Source organism: Bos indicus, chromosome 5, assembly GCF_029378745.1.
Source record: "Bos indicus isolate NIAB-ARS_2022 breed Sahiwal x Tharparkar chromosome 5, NIAB-ARS_B.indTharparkar_mat_pri_1.0, whole genome shotgun sequence".
NCBI classification, from domain to species: domain Eukaryota; kingdom Metazoa; phylum Chordata; class Mammalia; order Artiodactyla; family Bovidae; genus Bos; species Bos indicus.
Genome location: NC_091764.1, coordinates 104,652,296 through 104,674,020, shown reverse-complemented (window position 1 = coordinate 104,674,020; position 21,725 = coordinate 104,652,296). Strand labels below are relative to the sequence as shown.

At 51.1% G+C, this 21,725-nt stretch overlaps 1 protein-coding gene across 1 annotated transcript in view; it reads left to right on the top strand.

The window, feature by feature from the left end:
• Positions 1-20,532, top strand: part of CD9 (CD9 molecule) — a 35,940-nt gene extending 15,408 nt beyond the window's left edge. Inside the window, exons 2-8 of the mRNA XM_019961668.2 lie at positions 7,427-7,529; positions 15,360-15,457; positions 16,245-16,319; positions 17,624-17,722; positions 17,831-17,920; positions 18,754-18,837; positions 20,015-20,532. Coding sequence (XP_019817227.2) covers positions 7,427-7,529; positions 15,360-15,457; positions 16,245-16,319; positions 17,624-17,722; positions 17,831-17,920; positions 18,754-18,837; positions 20,015-20,080 — 615 coding nt within the window. The 3' untranslated portion in view covers positions 20,081-20,532. The remainder of the gene's footprint in view (positions 1-7,426; positions 7,530-15,359; positions 15,458-16,244; positions 16,320-17,623; positions 17,723-17,830; positions 17,921-18,753; positions 18,838-20,014) is intronic.
• Positions 20,533-21,725: the final 1,193 nt, after the last annotated feature.

Below are 21,725 nucleotides of genomic sequence, written 5' to 3'. Positions count from 1 at the left end.
TATTTGCCCTTTAAAAAAGAAACATGTGACCAGGGGCTTCCCGGGTGGTCCAGTGGCTAAGATCTTGCACTCCCAAGGCAGTGGAGGACCAGGTACCATCCCTGGTCAGGGAACTAGATTCCTCGGGCCACAACTAAAGATCCTGCATGCTGCAAAGAAGATCGAAGGGCCCTCGTGCCGCAGCTTAAGACCCGGTGCAGCCAAAGTAATTTTTTTTAAAAATGTGGACTGGCCAGCTCATATTACGGAAAACAGAGGGGACCATGTGGAGAGAGGGTGGAGCTGACCCCACCCAGTGTGTTGGCCGGAGTGGGGGGTTGTCCCAGGGGGAGACATGGTTCCTTCTACCTGAGGGATGGGGCGCGAGGCCGCGTACACGCACGTACGCACGTGCACGCACATACGCACATAAGAAACCTCCTCTTCAGTCAGCCAGCTCCTCTTCTCCTCCTCCTCACATCCCATCTCTCAGACTTCAGGTGTTCCTGTTGGTGGGTTGGGCCCCTGATCGCCCACCCCTCCTCAGACTCTGGCTGGAAGCAAGCAGTCTTGCAGACTTGGCAGCGGGTCCAGGGCAGCCAGGAGCCTCTGAGCAACACCGCGTTGGGTTTGTTTTCAGTCCCCTGCGTGGAACTGGAGATTCGGGGGCCCAGCACTGTCCCTTTGGGGGTGACTCGCTGAGATCCCCATTGCCGCGTGGCATCTTGGATGCCTGGTGCTTTCAACGCTCGCCGAGGGCCTGGGCCTGGGCCTGGGGTGGGGTGCAGCTTTCATGTCTCTGGGGGGAGAGCTGGCACACACCCCAGAGACTGGGGCACCTGTGTGCTCTGCAAGGATCGGAGTGTCTAGCTGGACCTCCCTGGATGCTGAGGACAGCAGGGCATGGCCTTTTCATAAACACTCTCATTTTCCAAAAGACCTGATGTGGATATGCTCCTAAATCTCATTGTATACCCTTATGACTCTTTCTCGGTGTTTATTCTGGGCAAGTAGTTGTTTGTAGTTTCTGACTCTTGTGAGACGTTGGGAAATGAATCCAGATGACAAGCCAGTGGGAAAGGAGGCTTGTCCAAGGGAAGAGAACCCAGGAGAGGAAGTTCTGGTGGGCCTCAGAGATTCTCTCTCTTTTTAATATTTATTTGTTCATTTCTTCTTCTGTTTATTTATTTAGCCAGGCCAGGTCTTATTCGCAGCACACAAGATCTCTGATCTTAGTTGTGGTATGTGGGATCTAGTCCCCTGACTAGGGATTGAACCCCGGGCCCCTGCATTGTGAACACGGAGTCCTAGCCACTGGACCACCAAGGAAGTCCCAGAGATTCTCTTCTCTTTTATTGAAGTCGTCCTTCACCTGTTGTTCAGTCACTAAGTCATGTCCACCTCTTTGGGTCCCCATGAACTGCAGCACACCAGGCTTCCCTGTCCTTCACTATCTCCTGAAGTTTGTTCAAACTCATGTCCATTGAGTCAGTGATGCCATCCAACCATCTCACCCTCTGTCACCCCCTTCTCCTCCTTCCTTCAAGCTTTTCCAGCATCAGGGTCTTTTCCATTGAGTTGGCTCTTGGCATCAAGCGGCCAAAGTATTGGAGCTTCAGCTTCAGCATCAGTCCTTCCAATGAGTATTCAAGGTTGATTTCCTTTAGGACTGACTGGTTTGATCTCTTTGCTGTCCAAGGGACTCTCAAGAGGCTTCTCTATCACCACAGTTTGAAAGCATCAATTCTTTGGTGCTCAGCCTTCACTCACTGAATAATGACTTACCAAGGACTGCTTTGGTCCCAAGTGTGGATGGGGCAGGGGAGCTACTCAAATGACTTAAGTCACCCCGCCCTCCAGGAAAATGTGGACAGAAAGGGAGGGGGCGAGGATGCTGGGGAGACCAGTGTGGAGTAGGGGTCACATTTCCTGGGGTGGACATCCTGGTGGGGAAGCAGCCGGCCTGGATGGCCAGGGCAGCTGTCCAGGAGGAAGGGCTTGCTGGAGCGATTCCATCTAAGGAACAGAAGAGGAGGCAGCGGCAGGGTTCCACAATGTCACTGCTCAGAGATCAAAAAGTGTGAGGACGGAGTAGAAGCCTTCACACTTGGTGGTGACCCAAGCCGTCTGATCCTTTCAACAGCCACCATCCTGCGTGAAGGACAGGGGTCAGAGGAGGGCAGGGGACCTTACAGGGACTCCTAACTGAGTGAGGACTCGGAGATGGTTTAGCTACAAACTCTGGGGTTAAAGCACAGAGCAGCCAGGAGGAGCAATGCAGTTGGAGGAAGAGAGGGCTTGTTTTCTGATGGGTTTTTTTGGGACAGACAAACCTTCCTCTGTGTGTTGGCAGAAAGCAAAACAGCGGCTGAGACAGGCAGCAGAGGCAGGAAAGGGGTGGATTAATGGAGCAGGTTCTTGAAGGAGACAGGAAGTTTTGAAAGAGAGGCCCTACCATACACACACACACACACATACACATACACATACACACACGATTTTACAACAGCTTTAGATCTACAGAAAAGTTGCAAAGATATTACAGAAAGTTCCCTTGTACTCCCCACCACGCCCATCTTCTTTCTCGTTCACAGTGCATATTCCAAGGTACAGTTGTCACAGCGCTGAAGCCAGCATTGCTATACTACCCTTAATTAAGCGAGACTTCCTCAGATTCCACCTGTTTTTCCAGTCCTGTCACCTCTCTGTTCCAGGATCCCACCCGAGATACCAGGTGGCGGGTGTACAGTCTCCCCTGTCTCCTCTGGTCAGGATCCCACCCGAGATACCAGGTGGCGGGTGTACAGTCTCCCCTGTCTCCTCTGGTCAGGATCCCACCCGAGATACCAGGTGGCGGGTGTACAGTCTCCCCTGTCTCCTCTGGTCAGGATCCCACCCGAGATACCAGGTGACGGGTGTACAGTCTCCCCTGTCTCCTCTGGTCAGGATCCCACCCGAGATACCAGGTGACGGGTGTACAGTCTCCCCTGTCTCCTCCGGTCTGTGACAGTGTTTGTCTGCTCTCATTGTCCTCCTTCTTCATGACCCTGACAGTTTTGAGACGTTCTGGTCAAGTATTTTGTTAGGTTTGTCCAGTGTTTCTCTCCTGGCCCATCCTCTAAGAAGAAAGTGAACATTCTTGAAGAAATAAAGAAATCTCCAGTAAAATGATGGGAAAAATTGTACTGTTGCCCCAGTCTATCAAATGTGTATGACTGTTTCTGGCCTAAAGGGAGAATCTGTCCCATGGGCTTTTGTTAGAGGTGACTGGAGCCTGGGGCTGGGAGTGGAAGGCCTGTACTTTGTACTTCCGTCCCCACCAGACAGGTTGGTGACGGCAGGCAGGCTGCTGCTCTCTTTCCAAGACGCTGTGAGCAGGGAATTGTCAGCATCCAGCATCCATGCGCTCGGGGAGAGGCAAGACTGCAGCCGTAGCGTCGGCGTGGTCGACATTCCTGCCACGTGCTGTGCGTTAACCCAGGAGGAAGCCGTCGATTTCTTGCCCCACCCCCACCTCAGACCCCTGTGTCCTAATTCTATGGAGTCCTTCCATAACTGGCTGACACCCTTTTAACTGAAGTGTTGTTGATTTGCAATGCTGTGTCAGTTTCTGGTGTATAGCAAAGGGACTCGGTGATACGGATATATACCTATTCTTTTTCATATTCTTTTCCATTATGGTTTATTACAGGATATTGAATATAGTTCCCTGTGCTATTCAGTAAGGTCTGTTGTTTATATATTTTATATATAGTACTGTGTAAATGTTAATCCCAAACTCCCAATTTGTATCATTTTTTTAGATTGTACATATACGTGACATCATGTGGTGTTTCTTTCTCTTTCTGACTTACTTACCTAGCTTAATAATTTCTAGATCCATCCATGTTGCTGCAAATAGCATTGCTTCATTCTTTTTTGTGCCTGAATAATATTCCATTGTATATATGTACCACATCTTCTTTATCCATTCATCTGTTGCTGGACACGTAGGTTATCTTGGCTATTGTAAATAGTGCTGCTATGAACCGTGGGGTGACACTTTTTTAAACGGTAAACCTCTTTTTGGTTCTTGCTGGTCATTCCCGTTTGGTTTCTCCCAGGACTCAGATAGCTAGGGGTGAAAGCCAGGTAGGGGGCTAGGGAACCCTCTGTGCACAGCAGAAAGTGGGCCCTCTTGAGACGTGCTCTGAGCTCTCCAGATAGCACTATCTGTACACCCAGGGAGGCTACTATTAAGTGGGATCATGGCCCTGTGCCTTCCTTAGTCCCTCAGTCATGTCCGACTCTTTGTGACCCCATGGACTGTAGCCTGCCAGGCTCCTCTATGGAGATTCTCCAGGCAAGAATAGTGGAGTGGATTGCCAGGAAATCTTCCCAACCCAGGGATCAAACCCAGATCTCTAACATTGCAGCCGGATTCTTTACCATCTGAGCCACCAGGGAAGCCCATCATGGATGGCCCTGTGACCTCTAGCCAGTTCAAGCTGTTTCTCCAACAGGACTACAGAAAACAAAGCGGTCGTTGGCAGCATCCCCTCAAACCAGTTAGCTCAGCAATTCAGTCAAAGCAGACAGCAGGGCTCATTTGTCTGTGATTTGGGTGAACATATATACAATGGAATATTACTCAGCCATAAAAAAGAGAGTGGGAACTGAGCCTCTCAGTCCTGCCCCTGACCTCCTTGCCTCCTGGGAGGCTGAGCCTTCTTCCTTGCTAATGGTTAGTTTTTAGGCATCAGAAACGGAGATCTATTACTGCTTTTTCCACTTCTGTAGAACCAGTCTCTTTTCCTCCCTCCTGATGTTAGGTTTGGGGTAGGGTCCAGATACGGCAGGACCCCGGACTGTCTCCTGTGTCTGGCCTTGTCCTTGGCCAGGTTGGACCTTCTGGGTCCAGTTCTCATCTTGCCACCTGTGCATGTGTCCTTGAAATTACAGAATGGGAGTTTCATTTGTGTGTCATTACCCATGCGTGGAATCATTCCCCAAGAGACCCAGCTCCTGCCCTGTGAAGCTTCTGGGCAGAGTGTAGTCATCACCGTCTTTTGTAGCTTAGTTCTTTCAAATGGGATTGTTTTTATTTTGTGTGTGTGTGTGCTGACTCATTTAAGAATTTCCCCGGCAGAATAAGGGATGGATGAGTAAATTTATCCACAGGAAGAATGACTGTTGGATAATTCTTGGATAAGAGCAGGCAGCCTAGAGCAGAAAGGATAGGAAAGGACAGGCCTCTCAGGCCCAGGTGTTCTCAGCAACATCCCTGCCAGGATAAGGGCAAGAGGAGATACGGAGGCCAGGGTTTGTTCTCAGCGCTAACCACTGTCTAGGACTACCTGCAAGTGTGCTCAGAGCTCCAGCCTCCAGGCTTTTTAGGTTAATGCTTTCACATCCCAAAAGAAACCAGTGGCCTTCCATTTTCCAGGGGCCTGATTGGACCTCCTTGTGTTGGGAGTGGAGAAGGGGAAGTCTTACCTTCTTTCTTGTAACTCCAAGATCCCTAAATAGGTAGGCCAGGGACTTGGGCCTTAGTCCCTGGTACGTGGACATTTTCTATTTTGGCCCCTGTTCTGGGCAATCCTGAGAGTTGGGAGAACCCAGACTGAGTCACAGGATCTGGACTCACTACTCCTGTTTGCCAGATGGGAGAACCAAAGACATAGAATTTTAAGGAATTCCAGACCCTCACTGTGGACACAGCTGTGGGTATAGACAAGGTTTTGTTTCTACTGCAGTCTGAAGTCTTGGGTCACCTCTCCCACTGTAGCCATCTCCATGCTCCACTGAGCATACTCAAATGCTGCCAAGTCATGTTGAAAAGGAGAGAAGCAGAGAGAGAGAGAGAGAAGAAGCCTGTCTACACCACAGGCTGTCCTGGCCCCTGGAGCAGAGAACCCAGCTCCCTGAGTAGGGCTCTGACACAGGGCGCCTGTCTCTGTTGAAGAGGGTGGGCCAGTAAAACCTGGGGCTGGGTGTTGGCCCCAAGCCCACACGCCCTCATCCAGCCGGCCACCACCCACAGCCTGTGAGTCACCCAGGCAAGCCCTGGTACAGGCCAGCAGTGGGGAGGGGAGCTCAGTCGGCTGGGGGGCTGGGCAGGGAGCCTCCTCCTGGCACCGAGTTCAGCAGTGCCTGAGGCCAGGATTGATGCCTCAGGCTTTTCTTATCGGGGAAATCTGCCCTTTCAAGTCTAGTATCTCAACTTGCCCCCCTCTGAAATGGGCATGCTCATGCTTAGTCATGTCCAAGTCTTTGTGACCCCATGGACTGTAGCCCACCGGGCTCCTCTGCCCATGGAATTTTCCAGGCAAGAATACCTGAGTGGGTTGCCATTTCCTACTGCAGGGAGCTTTTCACTAAATTGTAGGATCGAACAATCCCTTGAAGGCTTCTTGTCTAATGTTTATAAGGATCACTCATAATGATGTGTCCAGCGAAACCTAGAGTTGGGTGGGTCAGGTTGTGAGGCTTCCCTGTGTGAACAGGGAGGGACCAGATATGGGGGAGGCTTCACTGGGCGACATGGCTCAGGAGTCATAGCGGCCTGAAGAGCCAGGGATGTGCCTGCTCTTTGGGTGATTTTTTTTTTTTTTTCTTTCTTTTTTTTATTGTATGGTATATGTACAGAAGAGTGCAGAAAACAGAGTAAAGAGTAATTGTCAGGTGAATATCTGGACCACCACCACTCAAGTCAAAGCTAGAACACCGCCAGAGCTGTAGACCATCCATCCCACCCCCCACCCCCGACTGCTGTTCCCTCATCAGAAACCCCCCCTCCCTGTTGACCACCACTCACTTGACTTTATGATCGTCACTTTCTTCTTTTTCTTATGAGTTATGAGTTACAAGCACCCCTAAATAGTCATTTTTAACTGTATGGAATCCTATTGTGTGTGTTTGGTGCTTTTTGCTTCTTCTGTGTTTTTGTTTTATAATATTTATTTATTTATTGTTGGCTGTGTCAGGTCTTAGGTGCGGGATGTGGGATCTTTGTTGTCACACTTGGGGTCCAGAGCTCATAGGCTCTGTCATTGGTAGGCTCTGTAGTTGTGGTGCGTGGGCTTAGTTGCCCAGAGGCACGTGGGATCTTAGTTCCCCGACAAGACATCAAACCTGTGTCCCCTGCACGGGAACCACTGGACTGCCAGGGAAGTCCCTGCTTCTGTTTAACACGGTCAGACGCACCCGTAGTATCAGAGCTGGTTCATGTTCACTGCTGTATAATATTCTCTCCACACAATAACCATCCCTGTACTGCTGGGAGATAACTGTTTATTCCCCACTGGTTGTTATTTTTAGCAAATGACGTGATTCCCTGTGCCCACCCCGGCGTGGCTGCTGCTGCCGCCAGGTGCCTGGCGAGGGGCAGAGACCAAGGGCGGCTCCCCTGGGATACCACCATGTCCCCGGCAGCCAGGCTCATACCGACGTCCTGTGTGTCTTGCAGCTTGCCGGGATCGCGGTCCTTTCTGTTGGACTATGGCTCCGATTCGACTCGCAGACCAAGAGCATCTTCGAGCAAGAAAATAATGATTCCAGCTTCTACACAGGTGAGTGGGGGACCTTGCTGTTCCTTCCATCCAGCTTCAGAGAGAGAGTCCGTGTTGATCTAGGGACTTGGGCAGGGGAGGACTTTGCTCCGGCCTGCATTGCCAGTCAGGTCCATTTCCAGCCCTGCTTTTGTGTAGTTGCGCCCATGAATTTGCATTTGACTGATGTGGTTTCTTTTTCCAAGCTGACCAAGCCTGGCACTTGGACCATTCTTTGATGTGAAATTGGCTCTGCCAAAGCTGCTGCCACTCCCAGAGGGCTGCAGAGCTTCTGTTCTTGTCCCTGGATTTCTCTCTGAATTTCATGTCTGAGAAGGTTCATTCATCTGCTTAATTTAGAAAACTTGGTCCTGGGGACCCACGATGCCAGGAGAAGCAGAGGGAACATCTCCCCACGGCTCAGACAGGGACTCAAGAGGCCCGAGGTCCTGCCTCCTGGATAACTGTCAGATAGTGAGAGGGTAGAAGAGGCACCAGCTTTTCCGACCCCTGCACTGGCGCACAGGCTATGCATGTTAAGTCTTACTTGTTTTCTAAAGTGCTTTTGCTTCAGGGCAAAGGTGTCCAGTTGGAACATGAATCGATTTAGCAGGTTTCTTTCTGCACATAGGTCCTTTGGCATCTTTTTCTGGCACCATTCTGTCACTGTCACCCGCAGTGATACCAGCATAAGCACCTCTCACAGGAGCAGGAGAGCCCTGGCCTGTCCCCGGCAGTTCCCCGGTTTCTGAGTTGCCTCATAGAACCCGAAGCTTTCCCCTCACCTGGCTGGGGGATAGGAAACAAACACTTCATTTGCGAGAAACAAAAGCAGCCCCTATTTTAGAAGGATACTGTCATGTCATCAGTCTCAAAGTGTAAGTTTGGTCACTTCCTTTCCACCCACCAAAGAAGTTATTTTTAAAAAAAAAAAAAGAGCAAGCAGTCTAAAGAGCGTTATCACCCAGACCTTCAGGAAGAACGTGGTGGCTGGAGGCCCATGACCCCCACCTGCCTCCCAGCGCCAGCCTTGAGCTGATGGCCCAGCAGGCGCCCGGTTTCCCTCCTTTCTTGGCTTTTTGGTGCTGGTGCTAGTTGGGTTTTTTAGGGCGTGCCTCCCTATTGTCAGAAAGAAAATGAGAGAAGAAAAAGCACAACATGTGTTTTTTTAAAAAACTACACACACACAGTTTTTGAAAGCAGATTTCCATAGCACCCTGACTTGTTTTAGCAACAGCGGGGTTTTTTTGGTAAGTTTTTTGGTGGCTCTGGCAGGCCTGGAATGTCACCCCTTGAGCTGGGGCAGTGGGGCTGCAGGGTGGGGGCGGGGGGTGAGGGCAGGTCTTGAGCTCTCCACGTCATGTCACAACAGGGAGCTGGGGACCCTCTGGGGGGGAGAGCGGGTCTTGGGACAGACATTTGCAAGCAGTTGGCAATGACCCAGAGAGCCCCCTGCCCCCCAACCCCACCCCCGTGCTCTGCAGGTGCCTGGCTCACACCATCATGCCCAACAATTGTGTCTGTCTTGTTATCTAGGACTCTGGCTTGTTTTATGTATTTTGGTGGGGGGGGGGTTGTATAGTTGATTTACAATGTTGCATTAGTTTCATTTCAGTTGCTTAGTCGTATCCCACTCTTTGTGACCCCATGAATTGCAGCACACCAGGCCTCCCTGTCCATCACCAACTCCCGGAGTTCACTCAAACTCACATCCATCGAGTCGGTGATGCCATCCAGCCATCTCATTCTCTGTCGTCCCCTTCTCCTCCTGCCCCAATCCCTCCCAGCATCAGGGTCTTTTCCAATGAGTCAGCTCTATGCATCAGGTGGCCAAAGTATTGGAGTTTCAGCTTCAACATCAGTCCTTCCAATGAACACCCAGGACTGATCTCCTTTAGGATGGACTGGTTGGATCTCCTTGCAGTTGAAGTGACTCTCAAGAGTCTTCTCCAACACCACAGTTCAAAAGCATCAATCCTTCAGCACATAAAAAGCAGAAGCATTACTTTCCCAACAAAGGTCCATCTAGTCAAGGCTATGGTTTTTCTAGTGGTCATGTATGGATGTGAGAGTTGGACTATAAAGAAAGCTGAGCGCTGAAGAATTGATTAGTTTCAGGGTATAGCAAAGTGATATCTGTGTATTAATTACATATATATATATATATCTGCTCTTTTTTTTTTAACTTTTTAATTGTTTTTTCTTTTTAAGTTGATATTTTTTTCCTGCCTGCGAGGCTTGCAGGATCATTGTTCCCCAACCCAGAATTGAACTGGGGCTTTCCTCAGTGAAAGTGCAGACTCCTAACCACTGGACCACCAGAGAAGTCCCCCTCTGGGCCTTTTGAGTTCACCCCAAACTGTGCTCGGGAGACAGGCCCCCAGCACTAGCAGCCCAGCAGATGCCAGGTGGAAAAGTCAGGCAGGTGGTAGGACAGTGCCAAGCATACAGCTGGAGGGGCCAGGCCTGTGTCTGGGGACCTCCTGGGACTTAGGTCCCCCAGGTTACTGCAGGGCCCTTCTGATGGCCTGTGGTCCTAGCTGAAATGACCAGGAGCTGGTCTGAAGGTGCATCCCAGAAAGACACAGTTGTCCTCACTCAGGGGCCAGCGCCACTGTCCCCTGAGCTCTGAGGGACAAATACAAATCTTCTGCGCTGGATTCTCTGCTGGGCAAGGGCTCAGCTCTGAAGACTTCGTTCTGCTGGCAGAAGCCTGGAAGGGGTACAAGTGACATCACATAGAACACAGTCAGCGACTGACCACCCGGGTCTGCCCAGGGCCCCTTACTTCACTGAGCGCTGTGGGCAACTGAACGATTGTCATCTCCGGGCAAATGGCCAAGGAGGCTCCATTCTCTGTGTCCCCTTCCCCCTCAGGCTGTGACGTCAGCCTTTGCCTTGACCCACAGCCCCTCTTCCAGCCTAGAGCACCAGCCCCACCCAGCCACTCTTCCCGACATCATGGGGTGACTGTCCTTGCACTGGGGCACAGACTGTCTGCAGGGCAACCCTCAGGCTGGCCTGGCCATGTAACTCACCCTTCAGGAAACCTGAGGGACCCAGGGATGTCTTTTCTCCAGCAGAGTCACAGTGTTCAAAGTTGAGAAAGAATGCAGAAGGAGGCTGAGAAGCGAGAGAAGAGACTTCGCCACATTCAGAGCAGTCTCTAGTGGATCCAGAATAACTGACGGCCTTATATGGGCCTGATCTCCAGTTCAGGCCCTGGAGATCAGCCTGTCAGCAGGACCTGTAATCCCCGCTGCAGACAAATTTGGGAATGGCTTTTTCTTGGTCCCAGGCCAGCTGCCCTTCTTAACTCCTTGGTGTCCCTTGCAGAACCAGAATCTCCGAATGAGGGCATCTGGGACGCTCTAACCATGTCCTCCCGGCAAGGACTGTCCCCAAGATGGGCTGAGCTGGCTTCCCCAGTCCAGTTTGTGGTCTGGGGTGGTTTGTTTTGCCACTCTGCACCTGGTTTCCCCATCCTGACACTGGCAGGGCCTATCTATACACACACCTCTCCAGGCAGAGAGCTACCTGCTTGACAACCGGAGTTCACTGTGGCCTCATGAATGGGGCCCATTGGTGGGATGGAGAGGGATGAAGGGAGAGCCACTGGGGAGCCGACTTAGGGTTCCTCGGAACCCCCGCTTGAATTAATAGAGATGATAAAGTGTCCTCGGGCTTCCCTGGTAGCTCAGTTGGTAAAGAATCCACCTGCAATGCAGGAGACCTAGGTTTGATCCCTGGATGGGGACGATTCCCCTGGAGAAGGGAATGGCGACGCACTCCCACGAACAGAGGAGCCTGGTAGACTATAGTCCGTGGGGTCACAAAGAGCCGCATACGACTGAACAAACACATGCACACTCGCGCGTGCGCACGCACACACACACACAAAGTGTTCTCAGCAGGTGGAGGCCAGAGGCTCTGCCCAATGTTGTTCTGCACACAAGCAGGTATGCTGAGCGCTGTTCTCATGATGGGGTTGGGGTGATGTCAGGAGGCTGATTGTCCCCTCCCTTCCCTAGGCCTAGAGCCCCAGTAAACAGGTGAAAAAAGAAGGTTCTTGTCTAAAGGACACCCTGGCAGATGCTACTGCTTCATGAGAAGCTTTATTTTTATTTTTAATTTTTTTCTGGACTAGGTCTGTATCAGCCTGAAACAAGCAGAATAAACAGCTCTTAAGCAAATGAATACAGTAATCCTAGAGAAGGCTCCGTGACGAATAACTTTTTCCATGAGTCAGACCGAAGGCTAACATCCACTTGCTTTATAAAGGGGAATGCTTTGTCATTTATCACCGGCAGCCTCTGCTAACAAGCTCCGGATGCAGACTAGAAGGAGCCTGTCCAAAGGGGAAGCCCCAGATGGCCTTTTGGAGCAGCAGCCTCGCCCTGCAGTGGATCAAGGGCTTGCTGCTCACAGCTGAGCCGCCCTGTGGCTTGATGTATGTGCTCGGTTGCGTCCTTTGCAACCCCATGGACTGTAGCCTGCCAGGCTCCTCTCTTCATGGGATTTTCCACGTCCTCCGTGGGTTGCCACGTCCTCCTCCAGGGGATCTTCCTGACCCAGGGATCAAACCTGTGTCCTGCATTGGCAGGTGGGTTTTTTAACCACTGAGCCTCTGTGGCCTGATGGCCGTTGCCAAAACTCCCATAGATAGCTACCAGGGAATTGCTCCTCTTCATCCCCACCCAGAGAGGGTGAAGCCGAGACACCTGAGATCTGCAAACTGTCTGAGCGAGATTGAAAACCGAGACCCTTGGTACTAAAATCTTTGCTGAGCCCAGGAATGAATATTTAATATTAACTGTCAGGCCCGTTAGGGAAATGCTCTCTCTGCATGGGAAATGATTTTGCCTTTAGTGGCTCTCTGAGGCTACCGATCCAGCGCCCCATCTTCTGCCAGGGTCACCCGGGCTTGTGGACTGGTAGCTGGACAGAAAGAAAATTGTCTGATCATCCCCACTCGACTCTATTTTATGGGCCTGTAAATCCTTTTGATCTCTTAATTTTTGTTATTCAGTCGCTAAGTCACTTTTTGCAACTCAATGAACTACAGCATGCCAGGCTCCTCTGTTTACTGTCTCCAAGAGTTTGCTCAAATTCATGTCCAGTGAGTCCATGATGCCATCCAACCATCTCATCCTTCTCCTCCTGCCTTCAATCTTTCCCAGGATCAGAATCTTTTCCATCGAATCGGCTCTTTTCATCAGGTGGCCAAAGTACTGGAGCTTCAACTTCAGCATCAGTCCTTCCAATGAATATTCAGGGTTGATTTCCTTTAGGATTGACTAGTTTGAACTCTTAATATGCCCTATTTATTCAGCCCCTGCAGTGGGACTCAAAGGGGTGACCTCATCCTTCGTTGTCATGCCCTGATGGGGAGAGAGGAGGCGATAGGGAGAGACGGGCCAGTTTACTGCCCCTGCTTCCTGGGGTCTCCACCTTGGAGTCCAGACCCCAAAGCACTGCCATTTCTCCCGCGGCCCCTGTGTGTGGGCGGGGCGGTCCGGCCTGTGGGCCCACAGAGTGGAGGACTAGAAGGGTGGACTTGACTCGAGGACAAGCTGCATTTGTCCCCTTGCCCAGTCTGGCTGGACGTGCACAGGAACAATACCCATATTCATCGGGGCTTGCCAGCCAGCCCACGTGACCTGACATCACAACAGATGTGGGGGGACGAGCCGAGGACAAACGCTCCCTTGTGTGCACTCTGCGCTGTGCTGCTGGCGAGCCTCAGCTGCGGGCCTGCTGCGTGGTTTGCTGCCTGTGCGGTTCCGGCTGAGTGGAGGGCACAGATGGGGGCAGTGAAATCACTGTGACACCTGCCGGCGGGACAGGGTTCTCATCGCAGCATCCTGTTGTGTATTGTGGGGAGCATCCCTGCTTCGGGGCAGTCTCCCTGGTCCCAGGGAGAGGACAGCAGGGACGCCTGTGAAAATCATCCTCACAATCGTGATTATTCACAATTGTCGTCCATCCTTCCTATTGTTAACATTGACAGTTGTTGATTGTACATCTTTTGTTGCTGTTGTTTAGTCGCTCAGTGTGTCCAACTCTTTTGCAACCACATGGACTGTAGCCCGCCAGGCTCCTCTGTCCATGGGGATTCTCCAGGCAAGAATACTGGAGTGGGTTGCCATTCCCTTCTCCAGGGGATCTTCCCGACCCAGGGATTGAACCCAGGTCTCCTGCATTGCAGGCAGATTCTTTACTGTCTGAGCCACCAGGGAAGCCCTGATTGTACATTATCTATACCTTAATAAAAAGATACCGATTTTTAAAATATAAGTTAGAAAAATCAACAGTAGCTAGCACTCGTGTGCACTTGGAGCACATCCCCTGATCCTCAAGGCAGTCCTGGAGGCAGGCATTTTTCTCACCCCTGGATTGCAGATGGAAAGCTGTTGGACAGACAGTGAAGTGGATTTCCCTGGGTCATAGAGCCAGTTTTCAAACCCAGGCATTTGGTCTTCAGAGCTGGTATTCTTACATGTGACAGTCACCCCTCTCAGGAGTGGACAGAACATGTCTGCAAGCTGGGGAGGCCTGGGACATTTTTGCCAGTTTTCCCGCGGGGCCATGGGGGATGGAGGGGGAAGCTGGGTTAAGAGGATGGTCACTGCAAGACAGCTGTGCTTCTCAAGAAGATAACCGCATGCTGGGCCATTCTGGGCGTTCCCTGCGGGGAGTGTGGAATGACCAGGGCCAAGCCTGTGTTCCCTGTCCCAGGCCAGAGTTGTAGAACTCACAGCCTCTCACCACCCTTCTCCATCAGACACCCGAGTGTTTACAAACCATGTCACTTAACCTCCCTTTACCAAGGAGGATTCTTTGCATGCTTAAACTGGGGTGACTGAATTGTAGCTGTAAGATCCCATTGGTGTGCTATAAGGCTTCTTTTGAAATTTCATAGCAACCAACTTGAGAAGGTGATGGCACCCCACTCTAGTACTCTTGCCTGGAAAATCCCGTGGATGGAGGAGCCTGGTGGGCTGCAGTCCGTAGGGTCGCTAAGAGTCGGACACGACTGAGCTACTTTCACTTTTCACTTTCCTGCATTGGAGAAGGAAATGGCACCCTACTCCAGTACTCTTGCCTGGAGAATCCCAGGGACGGGGGAGCCTGGTGGGCTGCTGTCTATGGGGTCGCAGAGTCGGACACGACTGAAGCAACTTAGCAGCAGCAGCAGCAACCAACTTCTCATTTTACTTGTAAGGAAATTGAGACCCAGGGAGGGAAAGTGTCTTACCCAAGATCACACAGCAGTTAGAAGCAGAGTTGGGACTGAAGTAGGGTTCTCTTGCTCTTGGATGTTGTTAACTGCACGTGCCTGGCTCCCACCTGCCCTCAGGCATCCCCTTTGGGAACCTGGTCGAGCTGCCCGCCCAGAGCGTGGTTGTCTGCATGTGCACAGCCCCTTCGTGATGAAGGCTTGCTCTGACAGCCTCTTCCATCAGGTAGAGAGGTCAGCAAGATGCTTGTCCGAGTCCCCGGGAAGTTAGTCCCTAGTTCGGAGGGTCTAATTTAGCAGGAGTGGATCCATCCCAAGTGGAAACCGCTGATCAACTGGACCAGTCTGTCCTGAGTAGAACATGGGGTCCCGTGGATATTCTCTGTCCTGGGTTGGGGGCGCAGTGGGCACCTTGCTGGAGGGCTGAGGGTCAAGTGGGAGTGGAGGCTTGATGGGCAGGTCACAGAGGCAGGAGAAGACTTGCCCACAGAGGCGGAGGAGGCTGAGTGGGAGATGGGGCTTGGATGCAAGGCCAGTGAGGATGTGGGAGAGGAAGGGGGGTGGATCGAGAAGCAATTGGGCCTCCCGCTAACCCTGCCCCATCCCCCCAGGCGTCTATATTCTGATCGGAGCTGGTGCGCTCATGATGCTGGTGGGCTTCCTGGGCTGCTGCGGAGCCGTGCAGGAGTCCCAGTGCATGCTGGGATTGGTGAGTGTCCCCTGGGTGCCCACCGCCCCTGGCCTCCCAGGTCCCCCTCCCAGGATCCTGTAGTCCCCAGGGTGGGGTGGGGTGGGGTGGGCCCCAGAGCCCTAGCCCCAAGTGTCTCCTCCCCTCTGGTGACACACTAGCTCCTCTTCCTTCCTGGAGCCACTGTCTTGTCACTTCCCTTAGGCAACCAAATGCCAGGACTTTGTTTATCCCTTTTTCGAGGCCCACGTTTGCCTCTTTTCCCTGAATCCACAGGTACCTTCACCTCCTCTTCTTGTTTCAAAGTTTGTGTTACAGTTCTCCTCAAACCCCAGAGTGTATTCACTTCCTTCTTGCCTCAAATCTCTGTGGGTTTTGTAAGCCAGTGAGGTTTTTTTTTTTTAATCACCGCCTCTTCATTAACACCTTTAGAAATACCGGTTCTGACCCGGAAACTAATCCTGTCACCTTAAAAGCAAAGACTTCCAGCCACGTGGCAGAGCAGTCCTCCTGCGTCCCCTTACCCTCCTGCTCTCCTCCACGGCGCCCCTTCCCAATCAAGTCTCTTGCTTTGTGAGGAAAAAAAAAAGAAGTACTAGTCTGGGGTCTCTGATGCTTTCCCCCTGTGGCTTTTCCCCACTCCTGGCCTTGGCCAAGCGCTGGCAGCTCTGAACCTCCTCCTGCCCCTTCCAGGCATCCCTTCCAGCCCCCAGTGCCAGGTCCCCAGAAGCCTGGTCTCCGAAATGCCCTCTGCTTGTTTCAGCCAGCTGGCTGGGCCTGCCCCTAACCCCAGCCCTTTCTCTTCCAGTTCTTCAGCTTCCTCTTGGTGATATTTGCCATTGAAGTAGCTGCAGCCATCTGGGGATATTCCCACAAGGAGGAGGTAGGTTTTCCCGTAAGACCTCTTAGGAGTCAGGGGTGTAAGGGTGATGGCGGCAGAAGGGTATCCCAGCTGGTCACTTGGGTCACCCTTCAGCCATCAAAGTGCCCCTAACAGGAGCTCCCCAGGGCAGGGGATGGGAGTGAGCACCAGCCTCCCGGGCTCTGTCATAGAGAAGGGTTCAGGCAGTATGGTAGGGTTGGTGTCTGCCTCTCACACCTCTACAGCACTCCCCCAACTTCTCTGGTACACAGCGTAGGAAAAGAATGCTTTGTGTGGCCTAGCCCCCTCCCCTAGTTTATAAACGCATGCCACACTCTCTGCGGGGTCCAGAGATGGATGAGCTGTGCTCCCCATTTCAAGGAACTTTGCCACTCATGTGGGCTAGGGACTGACTGGTGTTACAGAAGTCATTTATATCCAGAAACCCCATGGGATTTGAAAAGCTGGCGTGGGTAGGCGAGGGGTGTCTCTTCTGGCTTCGTGGAGAGGGAGACATTGACCAAAACCCTGATGGAGGGAGGGGTGTCAGGAGGGAAGTTGGCGGAGGCAGGGGCTTCCTGGCGAAGAAAGGGTCTGAGCACAGCTGGGAGGGGGCTGGGTGGGGGCCAGGTGGGGCTCCATCAGAGCAGTGTTTTAGGGACGGATGTTGTGTCATATTTATCAGGAGGGTCGAAAGAAGAGAGACAGTGGAGGTGGGGATGGGAGGTGGGGAAGCGGGGGAGAAAAAGATTGAATTATGCAGATGATAAAGGCCGCAGCCATGGAAGTAGAAAAGGCTAATTATGAAAGCTGCTGCGGGAAATGCTGGATGTTGATCAGTTCTGCTTTTGGGGGTGGGGAGCAGGGGCCAAGCATTGGTTAAATGGAGATGTGCCCGGGTGCAGGAGGATAAGAGTATCTCCTTCGTATTATAATGTAATAGCCAGTTCTTATCCCGTATGTACTCTGCACCAGACACTGTGCTACAAGGAAGAAGAACTAGCTGGATCGGGAGTAGGATTTTTGCTTTTAATTCCTTACATTGAGGCAATTGAATTTTCTTTTTTCGGTAGAAGGGAAAGAGCCAAGTGGGGCTACAGGGGTAACCAAAGGTGCACGCAGAAGGGGAGATGGCCAGAGGGGTTCCTAGAGGAGGTGGGAGGAGGTGGGGGACCCCAGAGCCCCTGAGGGTGCTCGCCCAGTGGTGCGTCTGCCCTGTGACATTTCAGAGCAGGGGAATTTGTGGCTGCATGTGAGCAAATGGAACGGGTGACATTTGCTCATAAAGAATCCATCCCTGCTCATCTCTGGTCTGCGCTTCCCAGGTGATCAAGGAAGTCCAGAAGTTTTACGAGGACACCTACAACAAGCTGAAGAACAAGGACGAGCCCCAGCGGGAGACGCTGAAGGCCATCCACATCGCGGTACACCAGCTTCCCGTCCCCCCGACTTTCTTCCGAACTCGTGTGCATCTCTGCTTCGGTCCTCGTTATCTGTCTCTCTAACCCCCAGTCGTGTCCTTCTCTCTGCAGCTGGACTGCTGTGGTTTGACCGGGGTGCCAGAACAATTTCTCACCGACACCTGCCCCCCAAAGAATTTAATTGACAGCTTGAAAACGAGGGTAAGCTTAGCACAAGACCCTGTGCCTTGCCCAGCTGCTCTGGGTAAATCCCACCAAAGCGGACATGCCTTCAGCCCCCTTGATCTGTGAGGACAGCACTGTGGTGCTTCTTAAACACCTCTTCCCCGTGGGAAGCACCCAGGGTGGCTGTCTCCTTTCTCCCCTACCCTGGGTCTCTAATTCCTCCAGGGCAGCAAATCAGAGACCGGAGAAGTAGCAAAGCATTCTAGCTGCCTACAGCTGCTGGGCCTCCATCCAGCCATCTTGCACAGCGGGTGCTCCCAGGCCTGGACTCTTGCCTTCTAGACTTGTGAGCAGCTCGTGCATGTGAGCTGGAGCAAATGTACAAACATCCATAATAGTAATAGGAAGTAACTCTATGGCCAGGCTTCCCTGGTGGCTCAATAGTAAAGAATCTGCCTGCCAATGCAGAAGACATGAGTTTAATCCCTCGGTCGGGAACATCCCCTAGAGAAGGAAATGGCAACCCATTACAGTATTCTTGTCTGGAAAATTTCATGGACAGAGGAACCTGGGGGGCTACAGTCCATGGGGTCAGAAAAGAGTCGGACACAACTTAGCGACCAACAATAATAAAAACCCTATGGCCAGATTAGACACGGATCCCAAAGCAGGGGCCCACGCCTCTTCCTTCCATGGCTTCTTGCCCAAACTTGGGGGACCCTTCCTGGTTCTCCTTTCTGTCCATCCGCCAGTCCCCAGCCCTCGCTTTGCAACCACAGCACCCCAGGGGTCAGATGAGTGCCATGGAGGGGAGGGGTGAGCCTGGAGTAGGGCTATGTGTTCATCTGGGTCTTGGTTTTCCCACCAAGCCCTGCCCTGAAGCCATCGACGAGATCTTCCGAAGCAAATTCCACATCATCGGCGCCGTGGGTATTGGGATTGCCGTGGTGATGGTGAGTGTCAGGGGCTTTGGGAAAAAACCTTAGTAATTACAATTTATGAAGCTCTTACTCTGACCAACCACTGTTTTCACTAATCTATGAATTTATCGACTTATTTAACCCTTGCCATACCCATGAGGTGGAAACTATTCATATTCCCGTTTTACAGATTCCAGAGAGAAAGAGAGAGGTTAAGTCCATTGATCAGAGTCTCTGAGGTCAGGAGTGAAGCATCTGAGACTTGAACTCAGAGTTTCTCCAGAATCCGTTCCCACTACCTTAAAGGTTTCAGGAATAAATGCAAGGTGATTCCACTGTGTTTGGTCCACGGGCCACACTTGGAGCAGCAAGGATGTAGGTCACCCAGACACCCTGTTAGTGATCCCCAGATAATCTTCAGGACATGTTTTCACAAAAAGCAGCTGCTTTTCATTGTCCTGTGAAAGCAGTTTCAGTAAAAGCAACATGGATGTGAACTGTCTCACCTCCAGCTATGGTCAGAAAGACACCCACAGGTGAACAACTAGAAAGGGGACCGAAAGTTTCCAACCATCTCTCCCTTGCCAGTCCATCCCCAGAAGCCATCAGGGGCCAATCAGGTTCCCCAGGGGAGCCCCCACGAGGGAGTGCTGAGATTCAGTAGGGAACACAGCCCTCTGCCCGTTGCAAAGACTCCAGGAGAGAGAACCACTTCCTCTCTTAGTGGTAATTGGCACCCCTCCTCTGAATCTAGGAAAGCCTTGAAGCCACTTTCAGTAAAAAGCACAAAAATATAAGGACTTCCTGGGTTAAGACTCCTCCACACTTCCACTGCAGGGGTCACAGATTCATTCCCTGATTGGGGAACTAAGATCCCGCAGGTCATGTGGTGTAGCCAAAAAACTTTTTAAAGAATTTTTAAAAAAAATAAAAACTAGAATATGAAACATAGACAGGCACAGAGGAAAGTGAAAGTCTCGTGAGGGATATTGGAATAGTTGGGATTTGAGCGTTAAATTTAGCTCTGGGCGTGTCTCACTCTGAGCGTTCACAGGAGCCGGCTTGTGCAGTGGAAGTGTGGAGTCTTAACTGGCCCACCAGAACCCCTCCACTGTCGTTTGTCGTGGCCTCATTGGCTCCCGTCTCCCCGTCTCCCTCCACCTTCCAGCAGAAAGTCAGGCAGTCCCTCACACCTCTTCCTGTCTTCCAGATATTCGGCATGGTTTTCAGCATGATCCTGTGTTGTGCCATCCGCAGAAACCGAGACATGGTCTAGAGTCAAGCTTTGTGCCCTGAGCAGGAACGTTCACCCGTGAAGACCGCTGGTTATTTTCGCGGGGTTCTGTTTTTACAGTTTGTTTTTTTTTTCCTTTGCCACTAACTTTGGTATTCATTCTGCATTTCTAAACAAAGTTATTCTATGTTTGTGTTTTTAATGCTTTATTCAACATTGATGTTTGTAGTTAAGGGAATTGGGGATTTGGGTTTGCTTTGGCTTTATATAAATATATATATTTTTTGGTCATTTGTTTTTGCTTATTATATTAAGCAGAAATCCTGCAATGAAAGGTACTATGTTTGCTAAACTCTAGACAAAAGATATTGTACATAGCGAGATTTTTTTGTGTGTCTTTAAATAGATAAAAATGTCTATCAAGTTTAATCAGGTTGTAACTTAATGTTAAAGACAATTTGATACATAATAAAAAATGATGACAACATTCCAAACTGGTTTTGGAGTTTTGCCTCTTTTAATTTTTTAGAGCTGCTTATTTTTTCAGGCGTCTTTCACCTGCTCTTTGCTCGTGTTTTGTTTGAATATTTTTTTATTTATTTGGCTATGCCAGGTCTTAGTTGCGGCATGTGGGAGCTAGTAGCTTGACCAGGGATTGAACCTGAGCCCTCTGCATTTCGAGCACAGAATCTAAGCCGCTGGTCCACCAGGGAAGTCCCTGGTTTGTTGCAATATTTGTTCATTTACTTGACTGCACTGGGTCTTAATTTCAGCATGCCAGATCTTTCACTACAGGCTTAGTTCCCCCGAGGTATGTGGGATCTTAGTTCCCCGGCTACGTATGAAACCCACGTCTCCTGCATTGGAAGGCAGATTGTTAACCACTGGACCACCAGGGAAGGCCCGACTCTTCTTGGATGAGAAGTAGGTAGGAAGGTTGGTCTCCGTGTTTTACTAGTGAAGACATCAGGACATGGAGAGATGAAGAAATTTTGGTCCAGATCTCACCATTGTTCACACATCAACCCTGGAACCCAGCCCAGGGCTTTTCTTGCAGCAACACAATGTGTCTGGAGGATACAGCTATAAACATGAGCTCCCTGATGGCAGAGTCTTTTACTCCCTGCCGCAATGGCACCCCACTCCAGTACTCTTGCCTGGAAAATCCCATGGGTGGAGGAGCCTGGTGGGCTGCAGTCCATGGGGTGGCTAAGAGTCGGACACGACTGAGTGACTTCGCTTTCAATTTCACTTTCATGCATTGGAGAAGGAAATGGCAACCCACTCCAGTGTTCTTGTCTGGAGAATCCCAGGGACGGTGGAGCCTGGTGGGCTGCCGTCTATGGGGTTGCAGAGTCGGACGACTGAAGCGACTTGGTGGTGGCAGCGGTACCCTCAGGACCCATTGTCTAGTCCATAGTAGGTACTCAAAGTTTGTTGGTTGGATACATGAGGATATGCCCATCAGGGTTTAAACAGAGACACAGAATATTAAATACTTTTCTAAGGGATTTGACCTTACCCAACCTCAAGAGCGGGTTAAGCAGTCTCTGTAAGACTATTGTCTTTGCCCCAACGTTGGAACTCGATGCCCACGGGCAGAGAGTCAGAAAACACAAATGGATGTAACATGGGCAAAAGGGAACATGTGAAGCCCATGAGGACAACAAATCCGAATCTCCTCTTG